Source organism: Sceloporus occidentalis, unplaced genomic scaffold (assembly GCF_023333645.1).
Source record: "Sceloporus occidentalis isolate IW3139 unplaced genomic scaffold, rSceOcc1.0.p SCAF_40, whole genome shotgun sequence".
In the NCBI taxonomy this organism is placed as follows: domain Eukaryota; kingdom Metazoa; phylum Chordata; class Lepidosauria; order Squamata; family Phrynosomatidae; genus Sceloporus; species Sceloporus occidentalis.
Window position 1 is genome coordinate 8,171,988 of NW_028317020.1, and position 11,844 is coordinate 8,183,831.

Below are 11,844 nucleotides of genomic sequence, written 5' to 3' on the forward strand. Positions count from 1 at the left end.
CTCCGGCTCCCTTGAGTGATGTTAAGCCGGGTTCAAGGGAGATCCTTGAACCGGCTTAAAATCACTCAAGGGAGCCGGAGGTCTGTTAAAGACCTCCAATACCGCTCCCTTGCGAGCCTGCTCCTCCAGCGGCGGACATTACTGTCCGTCTCTGGAGGGGTGCCGCTCGCCCCCCCCGCTAGGTACGCTGCTGGCGGCGCCCCCTGGAGTGTGGCGCCCTGTGCGGTCGCACAGGTCGCACACCCCAAAGGCCGGCCCTGTGTAGGAGCAAGGTTGTGCTCCGCTCCCCTCCAAAAAGGGCAGTTTTCAGTAAGACCGCCACCGACATCAGCAGACCGGTTGCCAGAATCAGTGAGACCCCAACCAGTGTCAGCGGGTCTGCCCACTGACATCAGCGGGACTGCCTACCCGCGTTCCAAAAAGGGGGCTCCAGGTAGCCAGAGCCTGGATGTTACCTGGTATGGCAATGGCTCTCATTGCAAATGCTAAAAGACCCAATGACACCAGAGGAAGCATCAATTCTTGCTGTGTTTAATGACCCTCTGCCACCCCCACATACACACTCTGATCACACACACCATGACTGCCGAAACTACATGAGGCTCGAGAAAGGTGTGGTGTGACAGAAGACGCTTCCGTGGGTCAGGCCCGCGATAGTACTCCATATAAAAACACCACTGCTGATCAAATGATTTTTATTAAAATTGCTTTATCTCCAAAAAGTCAATAAAGAATTAGTTAATAAAGTATAATAAAACAAACTTTCTTTATGAAGGCCTAACACTCTAACTTATCACATTTTTTCTTCATTGGAAAATTCATCCTGTTGTGACCGTATCCCCAAATGTATCTGTTCTCCTGATATTTGCCTTCATTGTGTGGAATGGATGTATAACAAGTGAAGAATAACCTAGTGACTTGCCTCAGCTTGTCATCATGATCTCGTAGGGCTAAGTGGCTTCGTTACCAGTGCTCCTGTGACATTGGATGCAGGTGGCTGCATGGACTTTTCATTTAGACTCATTCAATTTTAACATGAGTTAATGAGCTTGCTGTGACAATACTAAGAAGTGTTGAATAATTAAGAATTTTGAGTATCCAAACTTAATGTTTGGTGCTTAAAAGGGGGAAGTTCCTTGTAAAAAGAAATTTTCTTTGAGTATTAAATATAGTGTTATATATACAGTGTACAATGTAAAATGTTTTTTTCTTCATAATGTTCCAATATAGTTCCTTCACCTGCAGACATGTGATATTTGGGCGACATTCTCTACACAAAGTCACAAACATTACACTGAGCTGATGGTTAATTGCAGTATATAGAAAGGCTAAAAACATTCTAATAAATGTTTAGAAATAGTGACATATTTTTAAAAAGCTGTTTTATTATTGATACTTTTCATATAAAAAAACACAATGTGGGATTCCTTTTAAATGGAAAGAACAAGATACCTTTGAACTCTGCTTTACATTCTTCTCACTAAGGATTTAGGGGACATTTTGTATAGACAAACAACTTCCAGGGATGACTCAATCACAGTACTGCTCCTCAAAGTGGTGACAAGGTGAAAAGGTTATTAAGAAATACCTGGGTACGAAGGCTGAACCCCATGGCTATACCAGTGCAAAACAGTGTCAATAATTCATGAGGGCTGGCATCCTTGTGCATGCGAGGACTTGAAGTCCATGGAGATCATAATGGAACGTGGCCCTCAAGATATCATATTTTGTAAAACTATTTCCCAGGTGGACAACAGACTGCTCTCCATTCACATACATAATTTAGTGGTGTGGTTCATTAAAATGCAGCATCAAAAAGCTGTTTGGCATACCTTTCAGAAATGATGTCTCTGTCTAGAAGTTTGGATAGCGCTACCAACATAGCCCTTATTTGTTTTCATGTCATAGTGGTCACCTTAGGAGTTTCTTTGAATGGAATAGTAGTAGTGACCATTTTGTCCACCAAGGCATTACGATCAGAAAACAGGTTCCTCTACATATTCAACACCTGTATAAGTGATTTGTTATTAGGAATGGTTTGGTTTTACATAGCTCTGTTTCAGCCTCAGGAAGATCAACTTGGAACAGCCATCAGCCAAATGATTATGTACAACCTGATGGGCGTAATCTTCTTGACAATTCTGTCTTCTCAGTCAGAGCGTTACTTTGCTGTGGTCTATCCATTCAGGTACATGAGCATCATGACTAAAGGTCGCACCACTGCAGTTCTGGTCTTCTGCTGGGTTTTTGTCTTATCTATGAGATTATTTTACGGTCTTCTTGGAAAGTCAACCACTTCTGCTGTTAGAGGCATCACCAATATTATTAGCAATTTCGCCATTTTCATCATTATTGTTGGTTTTAATTTCAAGCTGTTCCTAATAGCCAAAGGTCAACAAGAGAGAGAGTTTCTTGGCCTTCAGGACACCAAAAAGTCCTCACTCAGGCTTATTATTATAGTGTCCTGTACCTTCCTACTCTTTTGGACTCCTTCCAGTGTACGAGAGTGCGTCTGCAGCTTCTACAGTTGTGTAGTATATGAGAAATATGCTACAGACCCTTTTAAGATCCTGATTATTATTACATCTGTCACAAATCCCATGTTGTTCTTGTGGGGGAGTCAAGCTATCCGTGAAGCCTTTTGGAAAATCAATGCAGTCTGCAAACTCTGCAAGAGGTAATAAGACATGCATTAATAGAATGATGGTCAATGCAACAAATCCAAGCCTCAAAGTTCTTGCAGAAATATACTATGCAACATCAAACACTCACTTCCATCATCAGTGTGTAAGTTATGTGTGTGTATGCATGTATATAAATATATATATATATATGTCCAAATTGACACGCACTTACAGGTGCAATCAGTAAACTATTTTATTAGTACATGCGAGACGGGGCGAGAAAGCCTTTTGTTTTAATTTTGTTTACTAACACAGCTTCCCTCTCCTCTTCAAATTAGGCAGATTGACCCGCAGATGCCAGCCGTCGTTAACATCTCTGGAAGACAAAAATAAAGGTTTATTCAATTCCATTAACATGTGAAATAAATAAACCAAGAGCTTTTTGACTCAAGTATTTGTTACACTCCATTACTTTATGTGAGGTGTAAAAAAAAAAGGTGTAACAGCAAATACAACACAAACACCATTTCCGTGAAAAATATGCCATAATATTGGCAGAATTGTTATGCCAGGAACACTGAGCTTTATCTTTTACTGTGTGCCGGTCTTGCATAATTAAGTGCCCGATTTGAAGAGCCCTGCCGCCCAGGGCCGGCCCGACAATGGAGCCGAGTGGGGCAACCGCTCCAGGCGGCACTCTTGAAGGGGCGGCACTTCGCGAAAGAGAGAGAAAGGGGCGCCGCTGTCAGTACCCGCTCGGCGCCCCTCGCTCTCTCCTCTGCGGCGAGTCTTCCTGTTCGGTCTCGGTGCTGGCTTGTAATGCTGAGTGCCGGAAGATTTCCGGCGCTCAGCATTACAAGCCGGCACCGAGACCGAACAGGGAGACTCGCCGCAGGACTGCTGAAAGGTAAGTACAAGAAGGGGGGGGGCAGCAGGGACGGAGGGAGAGGAAGGGTAGATAAGGGGGGGGCGGCAGGGACGGAGGTAGAGGAAGGGTAGATAAGGGGGGGGCAGCATTTTAAAATTCGCCCCAGGCGGCATTTTGCCTTGGGCCGGCCCTGCTGCCGCCTAAATAGCGCGGGGCGGCATGTAGTTGTGGGGATAGGAGGTCGGGTTCATATAAAGGTCAGCTATTGATTATTAGGCAGAGTTCAAAAGTTCAAGCAGCTGATATTAAAAAAAAAAATAGCTGAGTTATATAACTTGGAAACTACTGGAGGTGCGCGCGCCACTAAGCAGTTTGCACCTTTAGAGCGCCTCGAGAATCCTCGCTATAAATAGAGGGGGTGGTAGTGCTAGCGTTCATGCAACAAGGCGAACTGCTAAGCTGTGGTACTTACCTGTAAAGCCTGGTATTCTCGGCTGGGCAGGAGAGCCGTGGGCGGAAGATGGAACTGCTTCTTGAAAAACTCCCATCCCCCCCTCCCTAATAAGTATATTAATATGAAATTTTTATTATATCTGTCGTGTGCTTTTATCAGGGTGAAAGTTGTCCCTTCTTGGGATGAACTGGTGGTATGGTATCTGCCTTCTGGCTTTGAGGGCAGATGGCTTTGTATATATATTTATGGTATTAAGTTATTTGGAGGTGAAACTCTGGGTTTGGGCCAAGAGTTTCTTTAAATATGTAATTTTGTTAAGCTAAATAAAAGTACACGGCCTGCTTAGTCCAATTCGAGTATGTTGGTCTTTATTTCAAATAAATACATAGTGGTTACAACGATTGGTTACAATATCCCTTACAACTACATGAGCCTTCATATTCTAACCCGATTGCTCATGATGCCAGTTGATTCTCACTGGTATACATAGCCGGCATAATCTAAGCAGGTTAGAATACATCTACAGTGTACTAAATAATGGGTTTTATAAGTACCATTATAAGAAATATTTGGTTGCCACCATTAGTGAGCCACTTTTGACAATTGGCTATTTAAAGGCTAGTACCTGAACTGCAATAAGACACATTGGCCCAGAAAAAAGAATCATGACCACATCCGCAAACACAACTTTGTGTGTTGAACGATAAGAACAGCAAGTGACAGTTCCGGAAAGCGAATGCAGATTTTAAACGACGGAGGCTATCATTGGTTGGCTGGTGTTGAATGAGCCATGCCGTGTACCAATCGGCGTCTACCTCGTGTCTACAACTCGCTCATAACTTATTAAGAGTGGCGCAAACGCCAAACCAATCCGAAATTCAGAACATTGCACGCCCACTTAGAATTTATTTGTCTTGTCATTGGCTGGATGACTTGCGTCTCCATGAGATTGGTCCAGCGCGAGGCTTCTCCCACCTTCTGCCGCTGGCGCTTGCCGATTGGTTCCTACAGAATGATGAAGGAAGTTGCATCTTTGCTGTGAGGAAGCGATGCAGCGAGCGTGTTTCACGCTGCTTTTCTTTAGCCTGTGCTGTTACTGGCTCCCGGGACAAGGGCGTGAAGACGCCGAGTACGTGACATGCGGTTCGGTGGTGAAACTCCTCAACACGCGACATAATGTGCGGTTGCATTCCCACGACGTGAAATATGGATCAGGTAAGGCGCTGGGGAAACCAGAGTCCTGGCAACACACTCCGGAGCCGCTTAGTGTGGGAAATGTTGGGGCAGTCATAACGGTAGGAAGCTATTCTGACCTAAGGTGAAGGAGTTAAATGAGCGGATATGGCTCAGGTGTGGGGTAGGATAATGGCAGACTGGGTGTGCTCAGTGACACCTGCTGAGACAGGGCATGGCGAGACAGCTAAAATGACAACTACACGTGAGCGTAGAGTGAGATCTAGAGACAGCAGGTGTAACTGGACCACCAACTACCGTTATTGTTGGATAAATCACTCATGCACCTGCTCGTTTAACAGCACCGTTTCTAAGGAAGTCAGATTGCCTTGCTTCTAATATTGGCTACCACCTCTACCGGTAGGTGGCGCAATATAAAACAATATAAATGCCGTATCGGTTTCCTACACACTTAGGACCATGGGCGTAGGAACCTCTAAAAATCGGGGGGGGGGGTAGCTTTTTTACTGGTAGGGTATACCTGACCATTTCACCAACAGGGACTTCTATGACATTGCATTATAAATACATAGACATAAATATGTAGTTGGTCCCCCCTTTGCAGCTATAACGGTTTCCACTCTTCTGGGAACGACTTCCACAAGATTTTGGAGTGTTTCTGTGGGGAATTTTTGCCAACCATGCCTTTATGGACCTTGTTTTTTACACTGGGGCACAGTCATGATGGAATAGAAAAGGACCTTCCCCAAACCTGTTCCCACAAAGTTAGAAGCATAGTGTTGTCTAAAATGTCTTGGTATATCACCTTCAGCTCATAAAACGTTCTACTAGATGAATGGGAGAAAATTCCCACAGAAACTCACAAAAAAAGAAAAATCTTACAACCACAGATTGACCCCACTGGACACGGCCACAGAGACTATGATGTACTGAAGGAACCATCTAAGACTCCTAACACTTCATATACACATATACACTGCCCATACAGACGTACACACAGGGCCGGACTGGGACTGAAAAGCAGCCCTGGAAAAATTTGGAGACCAGCCCCATATAGTTTCTCACGGTCAAGCTCTTATACCTACACGCACCCCTTATACATACCCGCGTCACACTATTCGCCATTCTTTTTATCTCATTATTTGTATTAAAATGCCAGAAAGCAAAAGTGTTAAAAGGCCCTAATAAATTAAATACATTACACATAATGGGATCAAAACATTTGCTACTGCGAACATTTTTAGATGAAAAAGTTCCATTTTATTCAGTGGAACAAAACACTGATCACATTATTCTTCACGATATTCTGGTAAGAAACTTTTATGTCTTTATTAATTCATGTAGACTATTTTTTTCCAAATCTCCTTTCATTTGACAACCTACCCCCGAGTTATGCACCTCTGCCCCCAGGCTTGCCACTCTGCCCCCCGGATATGCCTTCTAACCCCCTATATGCCACTCTGCCTCCAGAAATGCCTTATACCCCCTATATGCCACTCTGTCCCATGATATGCCTTCTAACCCCCTATATGCCATTCTGCCATATAGGGGGTTAAAAGGCATATCATGGGACAGAGTGGCATATAGTGGGTATAAGGCATTCTGGAGGCAGAGTGGCATAAAGGGGGTTAAAAGGCATATCATGGGGCACTCTGCCTCCAGAAAAGCCTTATGCCCCCCTATATGCCACTGTGCCTCCCCGATATGCTTTATACCCTCCTATATGCCACTCTGCCCCATAATATGCCTTTTAATACCCTACATGCCACTCTGCCTCCAGAAATGCCTTATACCCCCCCATATGCCACTCTGCCTCCCTGATATGCCTCAACCCTTCTATATGCCCCTCTGCCCCGTGATATGCCTTTTAACCCCCTTTTTGCCACTCTACCTCCAGATATGCCTTTTGACCCCCTATATGTCACTCTGCATCCAGAAATGCCTTATACCCCTATATGCCACTCTGTCCCATGATATGCCTTCTAACCCCCTATATGCCACTCTGCCATATAGAGGGTTAAAAGGCATATCATGGGACAGAGTGGCATATAGGGGGTATAAGGCATTTCTGGAGGCAGAGTGGGATGAAGGGGGTTAAAAGGCATATCATGGGGCACTCTGCCTCCAGAAAAGCCTTATGCCCCCTATATGCCACTCTGCCTCCCCGATATGCTTTATACCCTCCTATATGCTCCTCTGCCCCATGATATGCCTTTTAACCCTGTTTATGCCACTCTGCCTCCAGATATGCCTTTTGACCCCCTATATGTCACTCTGCATCCAGAAATGCCTTTTAACCCCCTATATGCCAGAGTTGCATATAGGGGGTTAAAAGGCATATCATGGGACAGAGTGGCATATAGGGGGGTATAAGGCATTTTTGGAGGCAGAGTGGCATATAGGGGGACACACTTACATACACACACATGCCGATTTTTTTTTTTGTGTTTTTTTTTTTTTTTGTTTGTTTTTAACAAATACAAAAAAATATTATACAGTACAAAAAATACATTGGTTTACTGACCTTCTACTTCTCTTGACTTCCGTCCTCTGGTAGCTGCACACTGTTCTCCTCTATGCTGACAGGATGTCACTGACCTGACATCCGGTGCTGCAGCAGTCTGAGTGCGAGGGGGCGGAGCTTCCACCTCACGCTGCTCCCATCACTATGCAGCCATCAGACTGCTGGGAATGTAATCTAAACGGCCGATGCGTGCTGATGCCGCCGGCCGGAGCTACTTTAACACTTTTTTATTTATATGGTAAGCTGGATCGGCTTGCCATATAAAGTAAAAAAAAAAGTATTAAAGCAGAGCCGGCCGGCGGCATCAGCACGCATCGGCCGTTTAGATTACATTCCCAGCAGTCTGATGGCCGCATAGTGATGGAAGCAGCGTGAGGGGTGAAAAGGTCAGTGCGAGGGGGCGGAGCTTTCACCCCTCAGCGGCTGTCTTCAGGGTTAGTCTGCCGGCCGCCCGGCCCACCGGGAAATTATCCCGGTGGGCCAGTCCGGCCCTGCGTACACATATACACTGCCCATACACACGTACACATATACACTGCCCATACACACAGCTGCCCTATACACACACATATGCCTGCCGAAGTGCCCATACACATGCCTCACCATATGTATATGCACACACAAATCTACCATCAGACCCCAACCCACCTTCGTTCTCCACATCAGACCCCAACCCACCTTCGTTCTCCACATCTCTTACCTATTTCTTCCTCCTTTCTGATTTCTGTTCCAACTTTCCTTCTGGTTTGCTGCTTGCAGTCTGTGCAGTGCGGCTGCGCACAGCTGTTTATGCTGAGCGCCAGGGCTGGATATAAACGTTATATCCCGGCGCTCAGTTACAGACAGCACGCTGGTGAGTGTGACCTTAATGCAGCTGCAGCCTGCAGGACTGGTTGGGGAGATCACGGATTTCCCTAACCAGTCCTGCAGGCTGCAGCTGCCGATCGGGCAGCTGTGAGCACCCTCACAGCTGTATCCGAGTGCACTCGCCTCACGTACAGCCCTGGGGGGGATTTCTATATTATCGGTCCCCCCGCATGATTTCCTGGGGGGGATCCGTCCCCCCCAGTTCCTACGCCCGTGCTTAGGACAGTTTATTTTACTGCAGTGATTGCCCGAAAACTGAGCTATTCTCCCTGGCAGCCATAACTGGCCTCTCAGTTATAAACCACATGTTTGATTTCTCCTGGGCAGAACTATGACACCCCTGTCCAGCCTGATCAGTTATCCATTCAAACATAAGATACATCCCTGGAGGAGTGAGGCTATGCATCTGTGGAATTATTGCTTCTGACTTATCTAGGATGACACAGATGTAATCTCCATCACTGCTTTTCACCTGTAGACCCAGAGACAGGCCTGGTCACGTTGTTGTTGTTGTTGTCACATAAGATAGTTTGGGATGAATGTTCACAGTACAGGTCAGTGAGGTCACTATATGATACAGCCATCTATTTGTAGTGGGATGCTCAGCATGGAGATCCGCAGCCGGAGGGCAGTAGGTCGCCCTTCCCAAGTGTTTTAACAAAAGTGACAGCACAATAAGTGTTTTCATTTAAAGTGAAACCTGTTTGACTAGTTTTCACTGCAGTGTCGTTCTCTCTGATATATAGGTATACATTTCAATGTCAAAAAGGGATAAATACATCTTGGTAGCACCTGGAGAAGATGGGCAGGCAAGAATGATTCTGGACCCAATGACATGATTAGGATATAGCATTCCTGGGGATTCTATGTATTCTGCACTGTCCAAAAATGTAAATTACATGTATCAGTCTCAGGAAGTAGTTTCTGCCAGGAGAGGAAGCTGTAGAAGGCCAAGCAGCAGGTGTTTTTTTTTTTTTTTTCTTTTCTCACAGTATATGAGACAGTGTCGTGTACGTTTCTGACATTCAAATACTGTGATATTCTTTACGCCCATGGGGATCCCCCTTGTTATGTTGCGTTGTAAAGCAGAGGATAAATGCCAGTGCTCAGGGATAGGCAACATGTCCGTACAGGGACACCAGTGTCCGTACAGGGACACCAGTGTCCGTACAGGGACACCAGTGTCCGTACAGGGACACCAGTGTCCGTACAGGGACACCAGTGTCCGTACAGGGACACCAGTGTCCGTACAGGGACACCAGTGTCCGTAGAACATCTCAAAATTGTCCGGTGGAAATGAATTAATATTATAATTTATTTTTTTTTAAATATATGTTGGAGTGCGTTTTGCGTGAACAAATGTATTTTCCTCCTCCCCTGGGTGACTATTGAAACACCATCTCACCAGCACTTCCATTGAAGGAACAGACTCAACAGCCAATATCATGTGTTCAGAGATCCGACTGACTTTCAAGGGTTTGTTGGTGGTTGGTGGAGAAGCTGTTCTTAGCTGTATACGTGCAGAATTTTCCAATGTGAAGCAGTAGATGGATAATGTCTTATTTTATAGCAGTACCAATCTAAACATGAATATTTGTCACTCTTTTCCCTATTAGGAAGTGGCCAACAGTCTGTCACTGGTGTGGAAACCTCAGATGATGGCAACAGTTATTGGAGAATAAGGGGGAAGACTGATAATGACTGTCCACGTGGGGAGCCGATTAAATGTGGCCAAGCCATCCGCCTTACTCATGTGAATACAGGAAAGAACCTGCATACACATCACTTCTCCTCCCCTCTGTCCAACAACCAGGTAACCAGAGAAATTGTAATTTAAATACAGTATTTGCACTATTAACACCCTTTTTGTAGTAAATCAGATGCAAAGTGCATTAATAATGTGAGACTGGGAAATGCAGCGCTCCTTTAACTGTAGGCAAATGTGCAGATAAGCCACATTTCAGCAACATTCCGAATGCAATGTTACATTACATTGCTGTGTGTGTTATGTATGGGAGAGGAGTATATAACTCTTGGAGATGTGTTCAGCTGAGCACATCTCTGGCAGCACCGTGGAAATTTAGGGACCTCATAGCTGCCATATGCTGAATCTGAGTCAACCGCCCACCTCAACAGTGTAGCAGTTATTAATTGATTTATAAAACACCATCATGTTCTACCGCACTGTACAATTAATAACATAACAATTTGGATTTACAGAATCAAAAATCGAGGGCCCTGTGCAGTCTCACAATCTAGAATATGATCTTACCTGTAAAGTATTACCAGCTTCTTGCACTTTACTGTCCTTGTATTGGTCTTCATACGTATTCTGGGAACTACTGGCTGCACCAACTGAGGATATTTTTTGATCAGCAATACCCTTACCCTGCTGGTGTGTGTGTGTTTTTTTTTTTTTTTGTGTGTTTATCATATATCTCCTTAACGTCAACGTATGCAGCATACTTCAACATTTGTTTCTTTTTTTGGTAGCTAAAAACATTAGGCGTCTTATTACATATATTAATATATATTATATTTTTTTTTAAGGTTTATTGTCTTAAATACACTAGTGCTAATATTGAGAAACATTTTAAAATGTGTAGAACTATGAATTTATCCCCTCCCCTTTCCCCTCTAGCAATCCAAGTCTACAATAGTACTTAGTCTGAACTAATGCAATAAAGATAAGAGTTGGGATTGATTGCACAGAAGAAAAAAAATACTACATTTCTTTTGTTTTTGATGGTTACTATTGTCTTTGTTGTTCAACAGGAAGTAAGTGCCTTTGGGGATAATGGAGAAGGAGATGATCTAGATGCTTGGACTGTGCAGTGCAGTGATACTGTCTGGGAACGTGAAGATGCAGTGCGCTTCAAACATATTGGAACAAATGCATACCTGACTATCACGGGTGAGCAGTACAGTCACCCAATTCGAGGGCAGCGAGAAGTCCATGGCATGACCAGCGCCAATGCTCACAATTACTGGAAAGTAATGGAAGGAGTATTCATCAAGCCCAGTACCCCACCAGGTTCAGGCAGACATGATGAATTATGAGATACTGTGCCGAACAGAGTTGTGACCTAAAACAGTAAGGGCCCGATGTGTCAAGAATTTTTAATGCGCAAGTCTCCACATGTAAAAGATCCACTTGCGAAAAAGGGCTATCTCTTTGTGGGATGAGCACTACGTAACATGTTCTGTGGGCTCAGAAAGCTTTGCTTATCAGTGACTGCATGTGTGCCATCCAAAAGATTTTATTTTTTTTTCCCCCAACCCTTTTTTGTTTTAAACCTGCATATTAAGTTTG

General features: G+C 44.5%; 1 protein-coding gene across 1 annotated transcript; it reads left to right on the plus strand.

Annotated features, from left to right (window-relative positions):
- The first annotated feature begins 4,995 nt into the window (after nt 1-4,995).
- On the plus strand, nt 4,996-11,591 carry LOC149290343 (stromal cell-derived factor 2-like protein 1). Its single transcript, XM_089489501.1, has 3 exons — nt 4,996-5,161; nt 10,148-10,344; nt 11,307-11,591. The coding sequence occupies exons 1-3, from the start codon at nt 4,996-4,998 to the stop codon at nt 11,589-11,591; spliced, it is 648 nt and encodes a 215-aa protein (XP_089345627.1).
- The last annotated feature ends 253 nt before the right edge of the window (nt 11,592-11,844 follow it).

Excerpts from the sequence above, each read along its gene's own strand:
- LOC149290343 (XM_089489501.1), top strand. The coding sequence starts at position 4,996 with ATGCAGCGAGCGTGTTTCACGCTGCTTTTCTTTAGCCTGTGCTGTTAC. Across the intron at positions 5,162-10,147 it reads CGACGTGAAATATGGATCAG|GAAGTGGCCAACAGTCTGTC; the intron begins GTAAGGCGCTGG and ends TTTCCCTATTAG. Across the intron at positions 10,345-11,306 it reads CCCCTCTGTCCAACAACCAG|GAAGTAAGTGCCTTTGGGGA; the intron begins GTAACCAGAGAA and ends GTTGTTCAACAG.